Source organism: Lepisosteus platostomus, chromosome 1 (genome assembly GCF_059453375.1).
Source record: "Lepisosteus platostomus isolate fLepPlt1 chromosome 1, fLepPlt1.hap1, whole genome shotgun sequence".
Lineage (NCBI taxonomy): Eukaryota > Metazoa > Chordata > Actinopteri > Semionotiformes > Lepisosteidae > Lepisosteus > Lepisosteus platostomus.
Genome location: NC_142611.1, coordinates 17,884,533 through 17,910,049, shown reverse-complemented (window position 1 = coordinate 17,910,049; position 25,517 = coordinate 17,884,533). Strand labels below are relative to the sequence as shown.

The window sequence follows — 25,517 nt, the reverse complement described above, 5'->3', positions numbered from 1 at the left end:
TAATTCAGTTAATTGCAATTCAACCAAAACATCATGCAAATTACCGTGGGATTGTACTGGGAGTAAATTGAATTAAACCAGCCATTGTCCATAAACATGTGCATTATGCTGAAGTAAATATAAAATAGTACTGCAATCCAACTAATTGTACCTACTTTTACCATATAAAATCTTAATCAGGTTAGATTTTCCCAGATCCACCAAACTCATTCCAATATCCTCAACAGATCTACAGTACGTGGTTTCCTTCAGTGCCAAATCAATAACTCTAAATTAATATTGATCAGCAAAACTAATATATACATATTCTGCAGTAAAACAAAAATAAATTGCAAAGAAAAACAAATTGCCATCTCTTGCAGTGTCTCACTCAGTGTGCAGTAATGAGACTCCATTGCAGAATTTCCATACGAGTTGAAAGTGCAATAACTGCAGTTGTCAGAAACAGCTGTGTTTTGAATGCCAAGGGGCTTGTTGTCTGCAATGTCCTATTAACTCTCAAGTACCAAGGCACCTTCTGTTTGCAACAAGCCAACATGATTATTTTTAGTGCATTGTTATCAAGTTTTGCACATGCATTTTCCCAAAGCCAGCATATTGGTTTTTATTGCTCTCTTTACAAGAAGGACGGCAATAGGGAGATTTCAGAAATATCATCAATTAATCTTTGTAATGGCAGCTCATATCAGACTTCTATCATGGCTAAAATTACTTTACTGAACAGGAGACATTTTATTGATGTCTCCAGGGGTAAACTCAGTCAGAATTGACCCTGAACAAGGTCACATTTAAAAACCATTCAGAAGATGCTGATTGTATTTTTCCAAGTGTAATGTGATAGTTGATATGTTTATAAAATGGACTGAAAATTTGTAATAAATTACATTGTTCCACTAATGTAAAACAGTATCTGTTAACACTCTCTGGAAGCATTTCAACATTGACAGTGTTACAGCTTTAGGTGACTGAGTGGTGTCTCTTACATTTTAGATAAAGTTTGTGACACTTGGCAGAGTAAACACTTCCAACTTCAAAGGTCAGAGGATGTTTTTTCTGAGGTCAGGGGGAACCCTTGAGCAGAAACAATTGTAAAGTTTACCTTCGTATACCTAGGTAAGTTGTGGGTTAATGATTGTCAAGGAGCAGTACAGAAAGACACAATATAAGATCACATTAGAAAAGGGAAGAAGAAAGAAAAAGCAGGAAAGAAGAACAGGAGAGACAAGACTCCGGAGAACTCTTCCAAACCTGACTGGAGCTAAGTATTTTAGCCTTGTTAAATAATGCCTACCCTCGTGGGCGGAGCGGTGGCACTGTGGCTAAGGATCTGTGGTCGGCAAAGGAATCCAACTTCATTGGGCCCCTGAGCAAGGCCCTCAACCCCAACTGCTCCAGGGGCACTGTACAATGGCTGTACAATGGCTGTCCCTGCACTTTGACCCCAAGTTTCTCTCCCTGTCTGTGTGTCTCATGGAGAGCAAGCTGGAATATGCGAAAAGATTAATTCCTAATGCAAGAAATTGTATATGGCCAATAAAGTGATATACAGTAGGGATATACAGTAGGCTCTCATTTATTTTGTGGCATTCAGGGTGCAGAGAGAGAGATTTAACTGCAGGTCACATTGTATTTAGTTAGAAGCCATTTATCTCTTATGTGGCCTCTGTAGGCATTAAGAGTTTTTAATGCTTTGTTGCAGTCTGGGGTTTTCTGGGTGACTAGAATGTTAGGCCTCTGAAAAGTCTTGTTTGTAAATGCTCTGCATAGAGTAACTTGTGTGTTGTATGTTTTGCTGTGTGTAGTGTAGTTTGTGTTTTGTCATTGTAATAAATATACAGTATGTTTAAACAAGTGTGTCTGGATTATTACTCCTTTCAACAAAGCTGTACCAGAGAACAAAAAATTCACATCACTATCATTATACCAACCGGTCGGATATATTCTAGAGCAGTGGTTCTCAAACTGTGGTACGCGTACCGGCAGTGGTACGTGGAGAGCCGCCAAGTGGTACGCCAAATGACCCTGGAACTGTGTCGTGTGCGCTGAAAAATCGGGACGGGTTTTCATATTTTGTATTTTAATACGTGTCGAATATGCAGCCTACGTACTACGATACAGTGCGCGCTAATACTTCAGTGGACACAAGAGATACTCTGTAATTCTATACCACTCTATAGGAATGCGTGCTACGGATGCAAGTGACCAATTGTATTTAAAAAAAGCTACTGTATCTCCAGCAAATAGGGAGAAAGGAGAATGTGCGTGATTTTGGAACAATGCCAACGTTGTAAACACAGGAATGCATAGAAATACGTGCTACGAACGCAGATAATCTTGTGAGCACACGAAAGCGTGATAACAGAAAAATATTTAAGAACTGTTCTAATTTGAGAAAAATACACCGAGCGTCTCTGTGTTTCGCTCCCATGCGCATGAAATAAAAACTTTAAATAAATACAGAAATAAAAACGGAAACACGGAAAAATGCAAGCTTGCGTATTGCTAAAGCAGGTAAGCTACACTATTTTTGAAGAACCTTATTTACCTTTGGCAAAAGAGCTGACACGTATTATGTGTAGAGAAAAAGCTGCTAAACAACTCGACCTGCTGCCCCCCTCCCCCTAAAAGACACAGTCATTCATAGAATTATTGAAATGAAGGATTATATCAAAAGTACACTGATAGAGCGCGTTAAGATGAGCAGATGTTTTTCACTGCAATTAGATGAGTCTGTAGTCGATTTGGCCAATTTGCTCGTTTACGTTAGATACGAGTTTGAGGGCATGTCCCATGAAGACTTTCTGTTCTGTAAACCGCTACCAACAGCAACTACAGGAGAGCACATATTTCAGCTTCTGAATGAATTTATCGAAGAGAATGGCCTCGACTGGATAAAATGCGTCTGAGTTTGTACAGACGGTGCTAGAGCTGACATAACGGTGTAGTTGCAGGAATTAGAGAGGTTGCTCCAGAGATTAATGTACGCATTATAACATCCACCGCGAGACCTTTGCCGTCAAGAAAATGCCTGACGATTTAATATCTGTTAGACTCTGTTGTGAATTGTATCAAGGCTCGAAAAATTAATTCACATCTGCTTTGCTCAACTAAACAGGCTCACCCCTCTCACTGAAATGGTGCTTTTTTATTAGTTGTTGTTAATGTTTTTTTTTCTGTAAAACACTTTGAGAGGCCACCTTTAAAGGCGCTATATCAAATAAAGTTTATTATTGTAATATTTATTATATGTATGTGTGAGTGTGTGTGCACGCGCGCTCATGTTGGTCATTGAGAATTTCTGGGGTTCCTATGAGATGATGACTTGTAGGTGGTACTTGGATGCTTTGATTGGATTAGGGGTGGTACTTGGTCCAAAAAGTTTGAGAACCACTGTTCTAGAGAAATCACTTGCAAGTTGGGGGTTATGAATAATTATTTAACTTATTGACTTAACCACTTGGTTGATTCCTGATTTTCACAATTTTTGTAACCCTCCATTTGCAACAGCAGTTTGTTTAATATTGTTGAAGAAAGGAAGGTCTCCTACACATTGTAGGAAAAGTTCGTCAAAAGAAATAAAAAATGTTGTCATGAAAGAAATAATAAAATGAGTTTAGCATGCTGTGGTACAGTGTGATGAGGAAATTGGTTTATTCTGTTTTTTTATTAATTCTCCTATTCATTTCCAGAAGACAATAGCAACTGAAACTTGCTAAGTGTAACTTGATCTTATACTGTAGCATACATTCAAGCAACTAATTTTCAATGTAAATCTGTACTTTTTTTTTTAATTGTAAAGTGAAATGTCTCATTTTTTAAAATGACTGGAATATTTTTTGTAAAATCAACATCCAGATTATTTTTACTGCAAACTAATGTTTATTAGTGTCATGCTAAATTCCCTTTAACATACTGCCTTTAATATGTACCTGTATTGGAAGAGTTTGTGACTGTGTTTCCTTTTCAACACGGTAGTACAATAAATAAAATACTGGTGTTCAGAAACAAATGAACATTGTGTATACAGTATATCACAGAATTTTCAAATTAAAGTTATGCAGACCTTTACATTTAGAATTGTATCACACAGATCAAAGAGAGCCACTGAAAGTTAATGTTATTGAGCAATTACCAACAAGCTTAACATGTCTATTTGATATGTCAGTTACCACAGAATCGATTCATTGCTCATTCATGGAGGGTAAATAAAGGCATTACTCTTTCTCTTGGTTTATTAAGTGTAGATTTGTACCCAGACATTAATAAATAAAGTGCTGTGATTTAGATGTAGTGATAAGACCTACTGTATTATTACAGTTAGAATTAAGTGTTGCTAAGGATTTTTAATAATCTTTGTGTTGCCTTGACCAAGCAGCTTGGTGTCACTCTGTGTAAGACACAGGAATGTGGCTAAAGAGGCCCCCCTGATAACAAACATTATAAAGCTGTATCCATCTAATGATACAGTATACAGTGCATATTGACTCCAGTAAGTCTGTAGCAGGGCAGGCCCTAGCTTTTTGGGGGCCCTAGGCAAGATCTTGAAAAGGGGCCCCTCCAGATCACGATTTGCGCATACACTTCTATTATCAGCCCCCAACTCAAACATATTTTTCTATTTAGAACAATTAAATAAATGAATTATCTAACTAGAAAATATATAACTTTTATTAACCAGCTTTGAAAAACACATTATGAATTACCAACAAACAAGAAGAAGAAGCACATGTTTTACAAAGATAACACGTATTTTAACATACCTGTCTTTTGACAATACTGTTTCCTCAAAATTATAGCAAATTATAATGTACAAATTACTGCACTAAAACCTTTGTAGAAGGGAGTTGTAGAAATAAATATGAAACTATGTAAGAAAAAAAGTGCACTCAGTAACAAAGAAGATCAGTAAGGCGGAGAAGATGGGAATGTTTTATAAAAAACATTCTATACTGTACATCAATTCGCCTAGATTTTCTAGAGGCGAACTAATCAATATTTCTTCATACGATAATCGTCAATTCATTGCATGATTGATCCTCATGATGGCCAGTCACTGAGACAGGCTTGTGGCATGGTTGACCACAGGTATGTTTTAATCAAGCTCTTGTCTGCTCCTGCCACTATCACTGGGAGAGTGATAATCCAAGGGGCTTGCCACAGTTTAGGGTACACCTTTGGTCTTTGGATGCTTTGGGGAATGAAGGTTAGGAACTCCAGTGAGGTCATGTTAGCTGAAGGTAACTCTAGCACGTTTCGAATTTCAATAACCGGTTCCGTCACATCTATATCACATTGATTACCACAGCTTAAGGCAATCACTTAAGGTACCACTTGTTTGTTATTTCCTCATCTGACAGCTCGGTGAAGTTGAACTGGACTCCAAACCTGGCTTTAAGTTCTCCAAGGATTTTGAACCTCTCTTCCAAGGACACAATGACATAATCTACAACCACATTGAATAATGTGGTTACTAGTTTTTTTCATGTTATCAGTGATAGGATCGTCTGGAGCTTCATAAGAAAAATGCCCTTTTGAGCTTTTTAGCCTTTTCTCCTTCAGGATACATTCATATCTTCACACATGTCTTTTGCCGATGCTTGTGGTACAGCAAAGTCAGTATATCAATATCTGACCAAAAAGATTTTTGACTTGTTTAGCAGCTAAACTACCACATCCACCTGTATTGAAGGAGGCTGCATTAGTTTGCTGACTCATTGGATTTTGCAAAGAATCTGTACATCATAGTACAAATCGAAAAGTGGACCCAAACTCCTCTGCCAACGACCGTCCATCAATTTTGAAGACAGGATCTGTGGCTTTGTCTCTGATGTCCAAGAGTACCTGTCTTATTTCAGGAGTCTGGTACAATACAGGCCTACAGCTTCAATGCTTTTCACCTGACTTTCCCACCTTGTTTAAGACCAGATCTTCAGGGTGATGTTGACATGATTCTTCAGGACTGTCCATCTTTGAGATGCAGCTGAAAAGAGAGTGAAAAACTTCTGTACGTAGCCAAAGGATCCAGTAGTACTTTTTAATCTTTGGTGTGTCCTCCAACGTTACAGTTCGAATGATGAAAGACATTGTAATTCGCTCATTTTGAACGGTTTTATCCAGATGTCCTGTGTGGCCACTAATTCCACTTTCAACTTGCCACATATGCTGTCTCATTACTTTCCTAGAAGTTCAGCTGCTTTGAAGAAATTATACATTATTTGTCTAATGTACAATGGCTGTGGATCCCCTTAAAGCAAGTATCTCTCTGTCAGATACTGAATTATACGCATTAAAAATGTTAGAACGTCTTGACAATGCTATCTCGCAGCCTCAAGGAGTGAGATCACTTGTTTATCAATTGATTGTCCTCTCTTAAGTTCCATCCCCAATTCTTTTCACATTGACGTGTTTTGAGTGTACAGTACATCATTTTTTTCATGGGCAGAACAGAAGCATTTTTCCTGTCGGCCAGCCCATGTCCTATCAACAATTTGGAACAACAGCAGAAGAAGGCATTATTTTTCTAGAATAGACAAGCCTGCGTCTGTTGATCTTTTCACTTTTGATCAACATTCTGCTGAATTAATGGTGATGGCAGCTTTATCCATCCTATTTTTTGGAAATGTAAAATCTGTTTTTACCTTAAATGGTCTTTTGCTTACCAAACCTATTTGAGCCATGTCAGATACAGTAGGTTAGATGGCCAATCAGCCAGATCATGTGGTGGGGCAGAACTTTTGTGTTGATCTTGACTTTTTTATGGGATTTTGCCTGATTTGCAGGGACTTCAGCAGAAGAAGACGATGACTGATGGTTTTGAGTGCCTAACTTATAGAGAACAAAGAAAGTTTTGTTCCCTCATCCGAAGGTATTTGGGATTTTGTAGAGGAGGCCCCTCCAAAATATTTCAGAAAAGCATCTGTAGTGATATACTGTAGTTAGAGGATGGGGGTTAATGAATTTCATAATACCCCCTTTTAAAGTAATACAGGAGTAACCAAAAAAAAACAATGTGTTTTTACTAAATGTCGATAATCGCTGAACAGTCTTTGGTACTGTAAATTCACTTTCATGCTTTGTTTGGCCAAGCAGCGCCAATTTTTAGCCAGGTGACCCACACAACCTGTATAAAACTGTTAGAAACATGAATCTGTTAACTTCTACTAAAACACGTCAAGTAGTCTTTATGTATAACTAGAAAACTAGAAAACGTCCGCTAGTTACATGGATCTGAAGAGTTAAAATCAGATGTAATACAAATGCATTATTTCAATTACTTGACTTGGCTTACTTTATAACTAACAAACTTTAACAACCTAGATTAGCACAAAATTGTGGAGATAAACCTGTGTTAACTCAACTATTTCTTCAACTACTTTTTCATTTCAATGATATAAAGACACTACTATGACACAATTGCCCAAAATACCAGAAAGGACACCTACTGTATGAAAGCTGGCCTCCTTTAGACATTTTTACTTCACAACTTGGTTTATCAGAAACAAACATCTCATTACATACTCAATGATGATTGGTTAATTTTTGACAGGGCTGTCATTATAAACATCCACAGTAGCAACAGGAAGAATAACTATGGGGAATTTGTTGCTCAGAGTTGAACATCTGATTACAAACACATATGTTGTGTTGCACATTATACAGTAGGTGCCCCTATAGTTCGCTTATGCCCAGAGCCAGTCCTATTCTGTAGTCTATTTCTTCTCTTGACCACGGTACAAGATGATTGTTAATCACCCAAAGGATGATCCACCAATGAGGGATCTGCAGGATGAAAACCAGACCTATAACTGATGGCATCTCAGCCAACCACTAACTGTGATGTTGCATCTTAAAAAATAGAACCTCAATTATTTTGTGAGTTAATTTACTAGCTCCTCATCTCTCTTGAGCTGAACTGGCAATCTGACTTTTCCAATGACATGTTTGCAAGCAGTCCAAGTCAGGACTTAAACCTTTCTCCAAGACACCAGACCAAGAGAATGAGTCTTTATAAAATATTGAATTCTGCCCAAGATATTAATTTAAAAAAAGAAGAAATCTTGTGTTCACAAACATACAGTACTATTATTTTCCCATATTCATGTATTCAGTATATTCAGAACCTAGCTATAACTGGTATGAAATGAGTTCCCCTACCTGTCTAACTTGCAGCCTGACCCAAAAAGCTTTTTGTTATGCATATTTTGGTTTTATATCATTAAAGTTTTTACTATATACAGTAAATCGAATACACATAAAAGACTTAAAAGTAATCAAGTACTCTTGCAATTCTGTGTTCTTACAATTTCTGATTGTCAAAGTAAATTAAAACACTGATATCACTACTCTTATAATAATAATAATAATAATAATAATAATAATAATAATAATAATAATAATAATAATAATTTCTATGAAGATCTATACATTACAATCTGCAGACTATAACAATATATTTAAACTTGCTTTACTGAATACCTTTCCACTGGTTCAAGCACCAACATGTATTGTCTGTGCATGAAAAAATGCATGAAAAGATCACAAGATTTTAATAACAAATGAATCCTCAGCAATTATAATAATGTGTATCCAACAAGCTCATTTGCAAATTGAATTAGTTTTCTATTTGTAAATGAAAATATGAAGCTTTGTCAATTTTGTAGGATGATTTACAGTAGTTTAAATTTAATTTTATTTTTCACACTATTATCACATAGAAATGAAAAATTTGTCTTAAACAGATATTCACCAAACAGTTTGTGACTGCATTTTGCATGTTGCTCTTCTGGAAGACAGAGGTGGTAGCTGTTTACAGTGTGTCAGCTATCTTTATGGGGACACCCTAATGGGATTCATGAAGTCCTTGGGTTCAACCTTTATAATCAAACTTACAAAAACATTGTTTAAAAACAAGAACAATTTTAGATAAATAGAAAAGAAAAAAAAGATTGTAAAGAATCTTTTTTTTCAAACAACTCATGAAGTACACTGATCCTACTAAGATCTTGTAAATACATATCATCTACAATATGAAAGGAGGATAAATTGCTCATATATTTCCATTGATCTGAAAATTCCATATTTTATTCTAAAGGTCAGAGAAAGAGTAATCTATGAAGGTGAGAAGTAGCATTAATTCATATGAGAGATACAGTAGACACACATATAACAGGGTGGTTTTGGATGAGATTAATATGCCTTAATACCCTGAAATATAGAGAGAATGAAAGAGAGAGAGTGGAAAGTGCCCCTGAGCAGATAATATAATGATGACTAACACGAGTTGGGCTTAAACTATAAACTGTCAAGCCTTATCTTAAATAATAGTGATTCCAGTGTTAAAATTTCTGAATCACATTAGCCTTCCTTTCCCTGCCTCCAGATTTGTAGGCAGTCTTGTGAGACGGTGCTTCTAATCCTGCTGTTTGAATGACTTGGTGTTCCAATTTAAAATGGATAGGATTTTGTAATGCCAGCAGCCTGGGACTAAGGGATCTTCTTAAAACGAGATTCCCTCCCTCATTAATATGAGATTCCTGTTTACTTATCTGTGCATCGGGAACTGTCCCACATAGAAACACAAATTCAGCTCAGTGAAAAAAACTGAGAAGAAGTAAATGCCAAGCAGGTACAGTATCAATCAAGTGAAAGGATGTATACTCATAGGCCCTGTTCAAAATAAATGCTTAAGCAAGAGTGAGGACCAGGTGGCCCTCATAGGCCCAGGGTTGATGCCAGTAATAAAACATACAGGTCAGAGCACTCCTTTAGGATTGGTCAATCTAAGAATTCCCAATGTACTATCCAGACATGTACATCATCTATTCACTCTGCTGACTAATTGATGACTTTGGTAACCATTTGCTAGTAACATATTTGGACAGTATTTCTTCCTTTTCTGGTATATGTATTTTTTTTTTAATGACTTCCCATATCAGTTATTTTTAAATTTAGTCATTTTAGATGACTGATCATTGGCAATGATCAAAAATCAAAAGATTTGCTTTCCTTTTCTTCTTTAAACATGCAGGTACAGTACATTGTTGCTGTTTTCCTGCTTGTACATAACCTTGTGTGGCTCATTATGATTAAACTTAAAATCTTCTGTGCCAATTATTTAATTCTTGTATAGCAAGGTATAACCAAATTAAAGATATAATGTATGAGAAACTACTGTACAATGCCATTTTAAACTAAGCAATTATATTTTCAACACATTTTCCTAAAAAAAACATAAAGGAAAAAGCCAATCAGCCCTTGATCAAAGAATCTCATCCAGTCAGATCCTGAAGGAAGCTATGGTATTAGTTTAATCAGCTTGGCAGGGTAGCTTATTCCAGACTCCCATAACATTTAAGTGAAGAAGTGCCTGTTTCCAGGCAAGAATTTAATTACCCTTGATTTCCTCTTTCCATGCACTGGAAGACAATATCACTCACAAAACCACACATTAATTAATTAAAAGTTATAACGGAATTAAAAGTCTTTGCAAAGCTTAACAAATGACATCATGGTACTGACGCATGTGTGCCTACATCCATGCATGTATCTACTTTGCAATAACAAAAAAAGTCTCTTAGCAGCAGGAAATGTTTATAAAATATTAATCGGCAGTTAAATGAGCTCTCCCCACAGGCCATTTCTTGATCATGCCCATCAAGCACAAGATTCTGAGGCTGCACAAAGCTCAGTCTCTGCAAAAACACTACAGTTTAGATTTTATTGAACTGGAACCCATGATAGCAATTAAGGGCTCACAGATTCTGTGTTAAATGTTAGCCAGTTATACAGCATGTGTTCCCACGTACTGAGTGAACAAACAGCAGGTGATCCTCATTCTCACTCTTGCTGCTCTTATTGCAGAGCCCTGGTGTAGTTAAATGAGTGCCCTGAAATGATTATTCCAACAGCACTGAATATTAATATGCACCTGATCCACAATACCAACCTCCAGCACAAGATTTGTAGTTTAGCTTTTTGTGTCAGAGTTTCATTTTGATCCTGTTTTATTCCTTAGCCTCTGATAAATTATTCTTCTTAATTAGTTTAACACAAACTACTACTACGTTTTAAAAAAAGGTTGCTTAATGCTGAGTGACAGGAAATACCACAGAGCTGCATTTTGTCTTTCCATTTCAAATGAAATTTCTCCAACTACTGTCTGCTCCTGATACCCAAACACATACTTTGTAAACCTGTAGTGCTTTCTGTTCGTACAGTGTAATGTTTTGGAGCTCTAGAAAAACTTTGTCCTGAAGTTCCTTCTTTTGCTTTTCAGTCAGTGTCAATGTGTAAAATAATTTGTGTTTTACACAGTAGACCACTGAGATTAAAAAAATAACCCATTTTATCAAGCTCTTCTCACCTAATTAGGGTGAAATAAGGCATATCTGAGGATGCAAGTGGAAACTACAGGGAAGTGCATTTAAAACTAAGAATGGGAGGCACTTACTCGAAAAATGTGTGCATGTAGAACAAGCCAGAAGTAAATACCGTAGCTTCTTTCATATTCTTGGATTAATTAGCTGCTAGAAAGCAAATGAGCTGGGTGAGCAGAATGGCCTCCTCTTGTTTTCAATTATTCTTATGTTCTAAGAAATCAGAACATATATTAAGAGACAGTATGTACCATATCAAAGACAATAGTGCATTTCAGTTACAATTGAGAAGCAGACTGTTGAAGAAAGTAGCTTTTACTATATAACAATTGGCATGTCATATTTACATGCTATATTTAACATACCACATTACTGTCAATAACTGTTTATCCAGTTCACCTGGAGCCTATCCTGGGAAAGACTGAGTACAAGATGGGATATGCACACATTCACACCAGGGCCAGTTTTTACAAAGAACAAATTAACCTACCAGCATGGCTTTGGACTGTGGAAGGAAACTCACATGAACATGATGAGAATGTGCAAATGTCTCACAGATACTGTAGCACCCCAGAAATTTAACCAAGGATTCTAGTGCTACAAGGTAACAACGATAACTACTATGCCATCCATACTTAATCCACATACTGTAAAAAGTAAGCAGAACATTTTAATAACTTCACTATCAACTATCTGTTTTGTGCCCTTAAATGAAAAGGCAAAACATGTCTGCCTTTGCAAAATAGCACATATTTTTATGTAGCTAATACCTTTTGTTTTATCTTCTACTTGAATATTAAAACAGAACAGAAAAGATGGGAGAGTAACTTTACCATGTAAAATTATCATTAAAATGCTTATACATTCTGTAAATGGTTGTCTTAACCTGGGAGACTACACCCTGTCTTCCTAAATCTACAAGAGTACGTCCTGCAAAGTTGTTTATGCTGGAGTATCTCATTAGTGTAACAAATAGTCACATACTACAGCACTACATTCAAGATGCATATGGAATTATAGGAAATTGCAGAATATAAATTGCTCTTGGAACATATCTCCTGTGCATTCAGGAGTAAGTCAGGAGAACAATTCCTTTGAGTTCCATGTTCCTTTCAGTTGAGCATATAAAATTTTATATAATGGTTTCTAGCCTTCTCGGTTAAAAATGCTTGTATTGATACTTAATAATGAATTATACATCATAAAAAAACTTAAATGATCATTTTATCTTTTTACAGCTTAGGGTAACTCTTAACTGATTTTATTACATTTTTGTCAATGAAATCTTGAAGATTCTGGTATTTATATTTGTATATGTCTGTGCTTGTTTTGTTAAATTATATACAGTGACTTGCAAATGCATAGACACCCTGCCAGTGATGTGTTATTCCGTTCAATTAGCAGTGATGTACTGTATACACGTACAGATAATATTTTTCTCAAAATTTAAATGCTCAAACTCAACACTTTCAGTGAAAGGTTGTGTCAGCAAAAATAAAGTTGAAAACTAAAATATGTCAGTTACATAAGCTTTTACTCTCTGACTCAGGAAAGCACTCTTGGCAGCAATAACAACTTTAAGTCTTTTTGGGTCTTATTCATGTCAAGTAACTTTAAGACTTTAAAAGTCTGAATTATGAAAAGAAGCTATCTATAACTGATTGTGTAATTTTTTTTAAAGTTTTGCCACAGCTACTGCTTTCATTTTTTCATCACTATGCTCAATTACATAGAAATCTAGACTCAGCTGGTTAAAGATTTTCCACTTTTCTGCTAATAATGAGCACCTTGGTTGCAATGACAGCATGTTTTGTGCCATTTTTATGTTGCATAATGAAGCTCCACCCAATCAAAATGGAAGCATATCTTCACCATCCATTTTCTAAGCGCTAAATCCTATACAGGGTCACTGAGGAGCTGGATCTTATCCCGGCAAGAAACGGGTACAAGACAGGATACACCTTGGAGAGGATGTCTGTCCATCACAGGGCAGCCACAGCCACAGACACAAACACAGACACACACATGCACACGCTCACATCAGAAACCAATTAACCTATTAGTATATCTTTGGGCTGATATGTATTTTTGGAGGAAAAAGAGAACTTGATAAAAACATAAGGCGTGAACACCAGTGCTGGAAGGCAATGATGCCAACTACTGCACCACTATGCTGCTCTTTTCTTCAACCTAAGCAGATGATATATTTCTGTAATCTCCAGTATTCTTTACGCTACTACCATCATAAATTACATTATAACAACATTAAACCCTTATTGAGATGGCCATGCACAGCCTGGACAAAACGTTATGTCCACCATGATTCAGAATTTGCTTGGAATTAACAAGATGAACCAAGAGAGTTCTAGAATGAAGTTTTACGGACATACACAGGGTATGAGACTGTATATAAACCATTGGCACAATAATGAAAAAGGTAAAGTGTGGAGGAATTATGGAACTGCAGATACTCCAAGAACACCTAATCTGTGAAGAATGTTGGAATTAATGTCATGTACTACACATGCATAGACAGCTTTGGAACTGGCTATCTCATCTGTTTTGATGACGTAACTAATGATGACAGGAGCAGAGGTCAATGAGTTACAGATCAAGCCTCAGTGGAATGACCTCTCCATATTTATGACATGCATCTAACATGATTATACAAAGAGTTTGTGTAGCTAATAGGGTTGCACACTTAATGTAATTTTTGCCTCAGAGGCATATGCAACTGTATATCCACATTTACACTGTGAAATGTACTTTAAGTAATGTGTCACAACACTTGCTGTACAGTCACTTGAAATCACTGAGCTGAGTACTAATAAAATATATTCATTGAAGTACGCAACAGTAAAAAACACTATATTGTACTTATAATTCATATTTATGTCATTATCACAAATTCAAATTGCTTGACTGTAAAATAGCATTTTTGACTTTGCTTTCCCAGTACTTTTTGTTGGCACTGCTTATGAAGCCTATGGTTCATTCAATTATAAAAGCCTATGATCAAGAGTAAATAAACATGGTTTGAGGTCAAACTGCACATTCTGTGTTTCAAATACATAAATGAAGTCAATGTAAAACATTTATGAAACACACAGCAAGAGAGAACACCATCAAACGTAGAAGAATAAAACACATTTAATATACTCCATTAATGTCTCTTACAATTCCACCACCTGAGCCTCAGCTCCTGTATAAAGGTTGTAAAGTCTACATTTCCATTTCTTTAAACATTTTTCTTCAGACAAATTACTTAGTCTTTGTCCAAAGCATTTTTGCAGTAAAACAGATGCATCTCAGATATTTGCATACACATGCCAAGATTACAGCAATGAAGGCACTTTATTAAAAAAAAATAGTAATTTCGAATTGGAGCTTGCATTAGCTCTTTTTGAAAATCCTGTGTGCCACACATTTACCATCACGTGCCATCAAAAATACCATCGGTGGAGAATGCCTGTAACCTTTTTTAATCACCCCATACACTAACTGGCAATTTAAGAAAAACATGAAAATTATAACTTTTTAGCATGTTCATAAGTAAGATTTTTTTACCAGAAACAAACCAAAATATTACACCACAGATAATGATTACTGTAGGTAAAAAATGGACTATGGTGAACACATACTGTAGATTGTATAAGTTGGTCTTTGTTTTAAGATTCCAGCTATATTCAGATTTGCTTTTTTGTCAAATCTTGTTCAGCTATCAACTTTCCTCTCTCTGTCTCTTGGCTGTATCACTGTATCTTGTTCTTTCCTCTTTCTTATTCCACCTTCTTGATGTTTTTTTATTTTTTTCATTAAACTTGATGTCCTAGACTCATTATATAATTTTAAATATAATAATTTATATTTGTATTTTCTCTTCACCGGAGTTTTAACGTACAATAACATACACAGTATATTCATTGAATTGATGGTTACTATGGAAACCAGAAACCAAGTCCGACCTTACTATATGTTGTCTGCTGATCTATAAAAAATTAACATAACTGTAAAAACACTACTATGCTACATTCTACATGTAATGTTGAAAAAACTTAAAGTAATAACCAGGTTTGGGAATTGCCTATACCTGCGCATATAAAAACGCATTATGAAATATACACTTGCATGTCTTAAGTCAGCTCTTCATAAAATAGCCAAGAAATTAAATGCCGCCATGCTAGTTTTTCACTTTTTTTACAACTCAGTCTTCAATGTTACAGCTATAGTGGAGTAGAAGGCAAGTATTTCATTAATTTTATTATATGATGTCATCATTATTGTTATTCACAGTTTTGTTCTGGCTAGAATTGTTACTAAATTTCATCATAGTGGTTATAGGAATCAATACTCAGCCTAGTTGATAGGCAAGATGATGCTGAAAACATTAATACAATAATTACATTATAACAACAATAATATAACTCACCTATTTTGAATATCCACATGTATACACCATAGTCATTGCCCAGCAGAAGTGATCAACATGGGGGGAGAAAAAAAAATGCTTTTAAGTTATTGTCTGATTATTCCTGTCAGAGACATAATAATACCACTCTATAATTAGGTAATAACCATGTCTTTAATAATATTCAAACTATTAATTGGTGCGCAGTTATTGTTTTTGAATATTTTAACAGGTTTCAGTATAACAAAGTTTGAATACATATTATAATTTAAGTGAAATGGTACAGTATATTAATAGGAACCCCAGGTAAAAATCCTTAACACCTGTTTTGTATCTTGTATGTTATTTAGCCAGATTACATTACTTAGCCGGATATAAGATTATCTTATTCATATTATATCATGTACAGTACATGTACTGTATACTGTATATTAACTTTGCATTTGAATAGTCTGCTAACAGAAACAAAAACAACAAAAATATTTATTTCTTCAGAACTCACATTCCGAGAGATATTTTTTTTCAATCACAAACGCTGGTTGAGAAAACTGACTCATCACACAGCATTTCTCGAATTGTAGAATTGTAGAACCTGATTGTATGGTTCACCATTTGTCTTTGGGTGATACAGTACATTCATTTTGTATACAATCAGAAGCAGCAGTTATTCGATAGCTGCAAATATCTGTGTCCCTCAATCATTTCTTGTATTTAAATGGTGCCACAGCAATTCTGTGTTTAGGTAGCTTGTTCCCCCCTTCCTCCATATATTGTATAATATGAAATTATGAATATTACTTCTATGTTATTTCTATGCTATGTATAGCAATATTGAATGATATTGCACATTATTAATTCCTCAGGTCTCCTACACATTGTGTAATATTTTGTCAAAACAGCAAAGGTAGAAAAAGTTGGTAAATATGTTACTCAATCTAGTGCCTCTGATATGTCCTACTCCCCCACATACACACAATCCGCATTTTAATCTTTGTCTCTGATTACAAATCTCAACCTTCCGCAATGTACAGTATGGCTGTGAAGTAGCTACAGTAGATCTCAAATCAGTCCTGGGAGTGGAGAGTACAGTATACATTTGGGAGATGCTGGTGTAAACCACAGAAAAAAAAGTATATTCCAGCAATTGTATAGAACTGAGTCTGCAATTCTTCTTAAGCCTGACAGACAGTACAAATACTGTATATAGCATGTTCAGTCAACAACGGGACACAACTCAGCATAACCAAGCCTGGTGGAAAACACATATCGTTACTAGCTTACTGTTGTCTTGAATGACAACAAAGCAGTAAGCAAGCAGCACATACAGTTTCGGCTCCTGGGTATAAAACTGTGGCTCTATTTCCCAGTTTTCAATGTACTTCCCTATTGTTCAGCTGTTCTTCTTTGCACTGATTCCAGAGCAACAATATCTTTTTGGAAGTGTACTGACCAGAATTGTACAAAGAAGGTTCTACTGGTGTGTTACATATTTCTAACATAACATCTATTTTCTAAACAGCTTTATTCAGTATTGGGTAGCTTGGGGAGCCAGAGCACAGTCCACCAAGCAAGGCAGGGTAATCCCTGGAAGAGATGCCAGTCCATCACTAGGCAGACATACAGATACAGAAAAACATGCACACACTCACACCAGGGCCAATTAACCTACTACCATGTCTTTGTACTGTGGAAGGAAATTCATGTGAACATGAGGAGTACAAACTCCACACAAATAGAACCCCAGGAATTAAACCTAGTGCCCCAGCACTGCAAGACAACAATGCAAATCACTGCACCACCATGCTGTCCAACATACGTAATATCCATTGATTAACATTTTAAATTGCTAACTATATACTGTATGTACTAACATTCTATTTGATATTTTATTGCTCCCCTACATTGTCCAGAAGAGGATATGTACTGTAAAGGATATGTTGAGTACAGTAAATGTCTGTCTTTTTCATAAGTAGTTTCTTCAAGCTCAATGTGTCATTATATTTACAGTTTATTTACAGGTATTTAATACCTGCATGCAACTGTGTGCTCTTGTCTACATTAAATGTTTTAAGCCAGCTATTTTTAAATACACTCATTATTTTAAAATTAGTCATCCCATCAAAATCTTATGCTTGTGCTTGTTTAGGAATGTACAAATGTATAAATATATAAACCATGTTTAGGTAAACCATATTTACATTATGTAAATGCATGTGTGCATACAGTATATCGAAAAACCTATAAAAATCAACATTAGAGTTTATAATAATAAATGAGAAACAAGTAATTATTTAATAATAAGTAAAATTAATAGAAAACTGCATTTATTATTAGATGAAATTTATAGCACTGTTCATTCCAAAGCATCTCTATGATATGAGGGGACCCACTACCTCCACTGCTGAAGTGCAGCATCTACTTGGGTGACAAGTAGCAGCTATTTTGAGTCGGCAACTCCACTACACAGCAGATTAGGTAGAGAAGTGAGAAATGAGTTCACTTAAGAGGGGAATTAAAGTAGTCCAGATTGAGTAAACCTAAAGTGGAATTTAGCCAGGGCTGGTACCCTTACACTTACAAACAGGGCCGTGGTAGCCAGGAACTCAGTTATACAGTAGTTTCATCCAAAGGATGGCTTGTTACAATTATTTATTAGATGTCATTGAATCACTTTTTGTGGTTTTACATCAATAACTATTAACTTACATAATTTCAATTTCTGTTATTATACACAACAGTTCTTGGCATCAATGGTGTTGGGAACAATTTGCATATTTAGCACTTACTGTACATATTCAGATCTCCTAAGTGGTAAAAGCATTACTGTGAATTGAAGCATTTTTCACTGGTAAAGAGGAAGGTGTGCACACTTTTGTCCAAAAGTCTAGATACTGCAGTATAATTCCACTGTGAATTTACTTATATTATTAAAAATAAGTGGTGCTGAAATTACATTTACACCAAAATAGGTTTTGAAGCAGGCGGCATCAAAAAGAATCTCAGATGTGGCTGAAAAATGACAACATCACACAAGCTTCATCCCATAAATCATTCAAAGAGCAATCTCAAAATAAAATGCAAAATCAGGCCTCGTGTCATATTTGAGAACTGCGCAAATCCACTATGGGAATGGGTTTGCAAACCATAATGAAACATCAGAAGATATGAAATGGTTGCTGCTATCTGAATAGACAAAATGAAATGCACTGCAGTTATCGTGGGAGAGAGGCAGGTAATGTTGTAATAAATAGCTGCTTTGGATAAGGATGGTTATTTAGACACCACATACCTTGATTAGTTATTTGCAGTTTTCTCAGTTCAATGTGAAACAAATCGTGTGGTACTGAACTTGTTGACCCCACAAGCATTTTATATATGCTTTTAAACATTGATCATTCATTATTATCATCAATTTATCATTGATATTTCACTAAACCAGTGAATGTGTTCTCAAGTTGCAGGTACAACATGACTTACAGACTTCTGATTTTCAATAGGAATTGCGGACACATAGTATGTGCCTGTGTTTCTCAATGTGATTAGTACAGTTCTGCCCCTGCTAAAATTTGATCACAGTCACTTTCAAGCTCTAGGTGTAGACAGCTCAACTCCCTAGACAATGGTAAACGCCAGTGTGTCGAAAGAGGGGGGTCTTCTCTAGTTAATTCTTCACTTTCTAGATTGCAAGGTGTGTGTGGGTTCAGCTTCTGTAACAAGCTCTTGTTTACTAAGTATATGACCAGACTATTGCATAGCCACATACAAAAAGACAAATTAGGATATTTAATCACACTTAACAAGTATGTGTTTGAGAGGAAATCAAAGCACCTATCAAAAACTACAATAGCCGAGGATCTTGGACTTCACGTAACAGTGCTAAACACTACCATGGCTCCCCAAGACACAAGTATGTATTATTCAGTATATGGCACGCTTATCACTGTTCTTTGAGCCAACATCAGTAAGCAATGGATGCAAGGCAAGATGCACCCTGGGTGGGATACCAGTTCGTCACAGAACACACACAGAAACAAACACACACATGCTTACACTAGCATCAGTTTTCCCAGAAGACAATTAACCTACCAGTACAGTATGTCCCTGGATTGTGGGAGGAAACTAGAGCACCTGGTGAAAAGTCAGACAAACACGGGGAGAACCTACAGCACAAACTCCATACTGAACGCACCCCATGAATTGAATTCAGGGCAACAGCACTGCAAGGCAGCAATGCTAATTAATACACCACCGTGCTGCCCAAGCATTTATATTATTAAATGACATTCTTAGTGAGAGAATTTTAAAACAGGATTAAATATTTATGTGGAATTTTTATGCACTTCCTGTTATGGAGATATGGATCTACTGTTTAGTGAATCCCACCAAAACTGTCATAGACATTTCCAGTTCCACAGTTCCATTTGTGTGATAAATTTCATTGCATTTTTTAAAGCTGAGCTGCATTTCTAGACGTATAGTACTTATAGTATGTACTCTGTACATCTCCAACAGCATTTCATTCAGAACTCCCAGAAGAGAGGGAGTACAGTATGCAATTTTATTTCATATTTGAGTAGTAGTTAAGAGTTTTACTGGAAATAAACGAGTGTCACAGGGAATGCAGCACACAGGAGACTAAACTTTTTACTATCTATGTTTTCTGTAATTTCTACTTTCTAGTCAAGGCAGGAATGCTAGTATTGTCATTAGGGAAGGACAGAGAGAAATGTTTCCCACTTGATACAAGAAAAAATGTTTTTTAATATATAATAAAAGTACTGTCAATAATATTGCTATGCACCTGACATAAATTGTCCACTAAACTCTGAACAATATGCCTATGAACAGCTAGCAACATTTGTGTAAACCCATCCTAAAATACTTCATGATCCAAAAGCGTTAAATCCATCAATCAAATAAGTATATCAATTAGAAGAGAAATATGGTGCTAATAAAATATCAATGATAAATTAGACTGAACAGCAGTTGAGAACATACAGTATGGAATTATTGTTGATCAGTGACCACTGAAATGAAAAAAAAATGAAATGCTCATATTGCAGTCTTGTGAGAGATTTAAAAATGTCTTCCATATGAATCAATGTCACTGCAGAATGCTATGTCTGTGGACATATTGTGGGTCCATGTTGAAACACCCTGGATTTGCCACTTGTGTGCAACATAGTAAATAGTAAAATTGTTCTTGATTTGCATCAGATTTTCTCCTCAACCAAATGAAGGCCTGGGTTGCTCCATGTGATGGAAGATTCAATGGCCCTAAGGCAAAGGAGTCTGATGTCCCTCTTTTTAAGAGTCACTGCAAAGGTCTGTATTTCAAGTGTCTGAAAGGTGCAGTGCTTACAATGTTCTCATCTACAATTAAAAACAAAAGTTAGGTTGGGAATGCTAGAGCTCTGATGATAGAGTGAGTACTGAGGAGATTTAGATTCTAAATTAAAGACTATGAAAAACTGGAGCACTTCCAAAAGATTGTAAAATTGTGAGTATGATTCTCTCTGTGTTCTTTTTGGCTTTTCTCTCTAGAGATCTTGCAGTGTGAGCGTGCTTTGCTTTTCCTATCAGTCACTGGATCCAAATTGTACATATATTGATTGATGGAGTATGGTGCTAGAAATATCATTTAGAGGCTATATTTTGTGGTTGTAAATCGTTTATCGTCTCCCTCTGTGCTCTACATGTAGGATATAGACAGTTTCATTGTGAGTTGGATGATTTCTATCTGATGGTTCAAAGACATGCAGAGTTTTTTTCTAGCAATAAATGCTTTTGAAGTCTGTAGGCAAGCATCTTTTGCACAAAAGTCTATTTTCTCGACAGACAGAACCAATCTTCCTTTTTTTTCTCTGAATCAGGCTGATAAGTCTGGACCATGTTGTTCATAGTCTGTAGTGTCAAAGTCGATTTACTCAACTGGATTGCTTGATGCTATCAGTGGGGTTTCAGTCACCAAACTTGTAGAAAGACATATAGTTTATTTTAAGTGCCAAAGTTTTTTCCACAAACAAAAGTAAGCTTTATCAGTTACTACCAATGTATATTTTTCAGTCTAGACACTTCAGTTTATTGTACTAATTGTACTGTTATGTTGTACTCAGTCTATGTGCATTTGTGAAGCTCACGTTTGATTTCCACCATTTTGAAATGTATGATATTCCAATAAAATAATGAAAGTCAGAATTTCAATCATTATCTTCACTATGAGATACGGTTTATTTACAGTATGTGTTTGTTACAATATGTAAAAGATTCAATTATCATAACCTGGATACGAGGGAAGCATACTAAAATAGGAAGTTAATGTTTGCAAATGGGCCATTCGTCAACCTATTTAGTACAACTATTGAACTAAATATAATTTGCAGTCATTTCTTAAAGGGAGGTGTCGATCTTCAACAACATGGCCAGGCTCCCACAACAAAGTGATATTCAACAACATTCATAATGTTATTGTCTAACCAGTGGGGGGTACATTCAAGACTGGAGGTGACTAGAGTGGGATCTTGTTCAAAATATTTGCCCAGCACAAACGAAATGTAGTGAAGTGAGTTTGCTCTAAACCAGCCACTGCAGTACAGGTTTTGAAACCTGCTCATCAACTATGAGTCACAAACATACCCATGAAGAGGCTGTATCATACATTGACCTGAAATTAATAAATTAGGAAAGGAAAAAAGACTGGTTCTATAATGTACTTTGCATCTTACAGTAAGCTGAAAAGGTACTTATGCTGCTGCATATAAAGGTAAAAAAAAAATTCTCAGACCGTATGAGCTGTTGTTCTGCCTGTGGGAGGCTAAGCCAAAGAAAACGGGTACTAATGACACAAGACATTGCCCACTCTCAACAAAAAAGTGAAAAGACCACCAACGTCATCATGATCATACAAAATCTAAATGTCTCTTGTACTGTTAGATAAAATAGAATTTAGAGTATGTGTGTTTTCTGTTTTCTATTGTTAATATAGAATATACTGTATATATACAGGTATTGTATATATGTAACGAACAGTTCTTTCCGGACCCTATGCGGACGACACAGTCCGACGGAGTGGGGAAACACAGGGGAAACGTCATGCAGGAAAACGGGGCTGAAGACAGGGGGGCGTGTCCAAGGTGCGCTGGTGCACGGGGGAGGTGTGGCCGAGGCGAACAATCCGAGAGTAATCCTTAGGGAAAATCCAAAACGCAAGGGTAAGTCCAAAACCAGGAGATCCATCAGAGGAAGGAATTAAAAACCACGAAGGCCGGGTCGGAACCGGCAGACAAGGAACAGGAACAGGGGTTAAAACCTTAACGGGACCAGGCGCTTCCAGGACCCGGACTCGCACGATATGGAAATCAGATGCAGAGCCCGGAAGAGCGTCAGCGCCTGGCTTTTAAGGTGGGCAGGGAATGGGAAACAGGTGCAGAGAATGAAGTCTTTAGTGAAAGGGCTGGAGCACCCTTAAGGAGGGGGGACTATAGTCGTGACAATATACTTATATACTGTATTAGGAAAAGAAAAGAAACACAGCATTTCATCCGTGGGGCCGAGACGTTGTGTTTCTTTTCTTCTCCTGTCAGCATGGAATGAACCTTTACTTGTTCCTTTTCAGTCTATGTATGCTGAAGCAACTACCTATTCAATATTATATATTTGTACAGTATATAACAATAATTGCACATTACATAAAATCACCACCAAATGGTATTATTCTATTCATATATATCAATAACCAATAAAATAATATATACAATATGACAATATTATTAGCGAAACAGTATCTCTATACCGTATAAGTTGAATTTTTATCATTAGAAATCAATCAATAATCCACTTAAACATAATTTATATTTTTAAAACAAATCTAGGTATTTATGTACCTACATAATTTAATTAAATACTTTTTTTGCTGTTAGTAGTGTACATTTAATGCATAAATTACAATTTGTGACCATTTAATGTGTCTGTCAGGTTCTGTACACTTTCCTAATTAAGTCAGGGTAATGTTTTATATTCACTTTCCTGTTTAATGCTTTCTATTTTCAATTTGCAGAATTGTTTGCCCTGAGGATTGCTCTGATAAATACCTTTCCCAGACTGGGTCTTTTAAAATGCAAAGATAAGACATTGATGTGTTTGCACTATCATCACAATCATTTCACAAGGAAATGTTAATAAGCCAATGCCTCAAAGGTTGGCGCTGGAAGTGGAGCTCTGTTCCAAAATACCACTGTATAACAAATGTAATATCGCCCCAACATTGACTTTTCTGATCAGATAACAGGATGTTTACCATGATGTTAGTGGTTTGCCCATGAAAAAAATTGTATTTTGTGCATCTGCCCCAAGAATTTAACTATACTAAAATAATCCAAAATGGAAACAGTCAAACAAAGATACACGAAAGAGTATCTCTAGGGTACTCTACTGTAATTTATTATGTTGTTGTGGCCTTATGCAAAATGAAAACAGATATTAAATTATATGTTTATATGTAAATTATATTATATCAAAATGTCAACTAATGAGGTAACAGGTAGACAGAGAAAGGAAGATGCAGTAAATCAATGGAAATTGCATAATATATAGCAAAGCAATGCAAAATATGCAAATTGTCTCTACAGATCTTTAAGGAGAGATGATGCTATTTGCTATTTAATGAAAATTTGCTTTCATTACTGCATTGCACACTTTTATTAACTTGACATTCTGCAACCTGTGTTCTAAACACTATACATATTGCACCTGACCAGTAACAAACTCTGGTAGGACAAGAAGTGTACCTTGAATGTCGCCCAGACGATGAAAAAGTAAGTGGTAGATGGTGATGAGAAAAAAGGATTGCAAATCTGCACTAAACATTGTGCTATTAGTGTATCGCTATTAAGTGTGTGTTAAAATGTTTTCCCTTTCATTAACCTAATGTTGTTAGCAATTCACAGATACACTAAGGGGTATTCAAACTGACAGAGCCTGTTTAACATGTTGTAATCGGAATCAGTATACTGTAAGTCCTTGGTTCATACAGTACTTTAAATGTTCTTCATTTAAGTGTTATGTTATATGATCTTAAAGGCTATAGGTTATAGTTAACCTTTGGCTTCTTTACATTTTTGCAATATTTACAGTTGCATGGTTCTTGCCTTCTAGTGTTCATTTCTTTAAGAGACTGCTATATACAATTTTTAACAGAGGCCTACAAAACCTAATCTCATATCTATTTCCACAGCAGAAACCAGCATCTACAGTATAAGGATGTTACATTCTCTTACAATGGTGTTCAATTTGACAAGAATTCAGAATAGATAAAAATGCATGCTCTGGACTAGGGGTTGCAAAGATTTCATTTCTAGGCCTCCGGGAACATTTAAAATTTATGTTATTGATCCTAGCAGCACAATTTGCTCTGATTGGATTAAGCTCTATTGTACAAGGCAGTGACTTTCAAATGCAACTTTATATGAAGAAAAGTTACATTAGGTGAAGAATGTGAAATAATGATGTACCAGCAATACAGAGCACTTTCATGGCTTCGTAATGGGTAACATGAAAGAATCATGTTTAAAGCTTTTAAATGTATTCTACATATTTACTTTATAATGATCAGATCATAATATAGCTAATTTTATACATATTTACTGGGAACCTTTAAAATCATATAAAATGTGCTCAATTGTATATTTTGTCTATTACATTATTCTATTATTATTAGTAGTAGTAGTAGTAATTGA

The 25,517-nt window shown here is 35.8% G+C and overlaps 1 protein-coding gene across 6 annotated transcripts in view; it reads right to left on the bottom strand.

Moving 5' to 3' along the window:
- Nucleotides 1-25,517, bottom strand: part of LOC148677792 (leucine-rich repeat and immunoglobulin-like domain-containing nogo receptor-interacting protein 2) — a 504,064-nt gene that overhangs the window by 80,708 nt on the left and 397,839 nt on the right. The window contains exon 1 of one of the 6 annotated variants that reach the window (XM_088626188.1): nt 5,911-5,975. The exons of the other annotated variants lie outside the window; for them this stretch is intronic. Within the exon in view, the coding sequence (XP_088482314.1) occupies nt 5,911-5,967 (57 nt within the window). The 5' untranslated portion in view covers nt 5,968-5,975. Of the gene's footprint in view, nt 1-5,910; nt 5,976-25,517 lie in introns of those variants that run through there. 6 annotated transcript variants of the gene reach the window in all.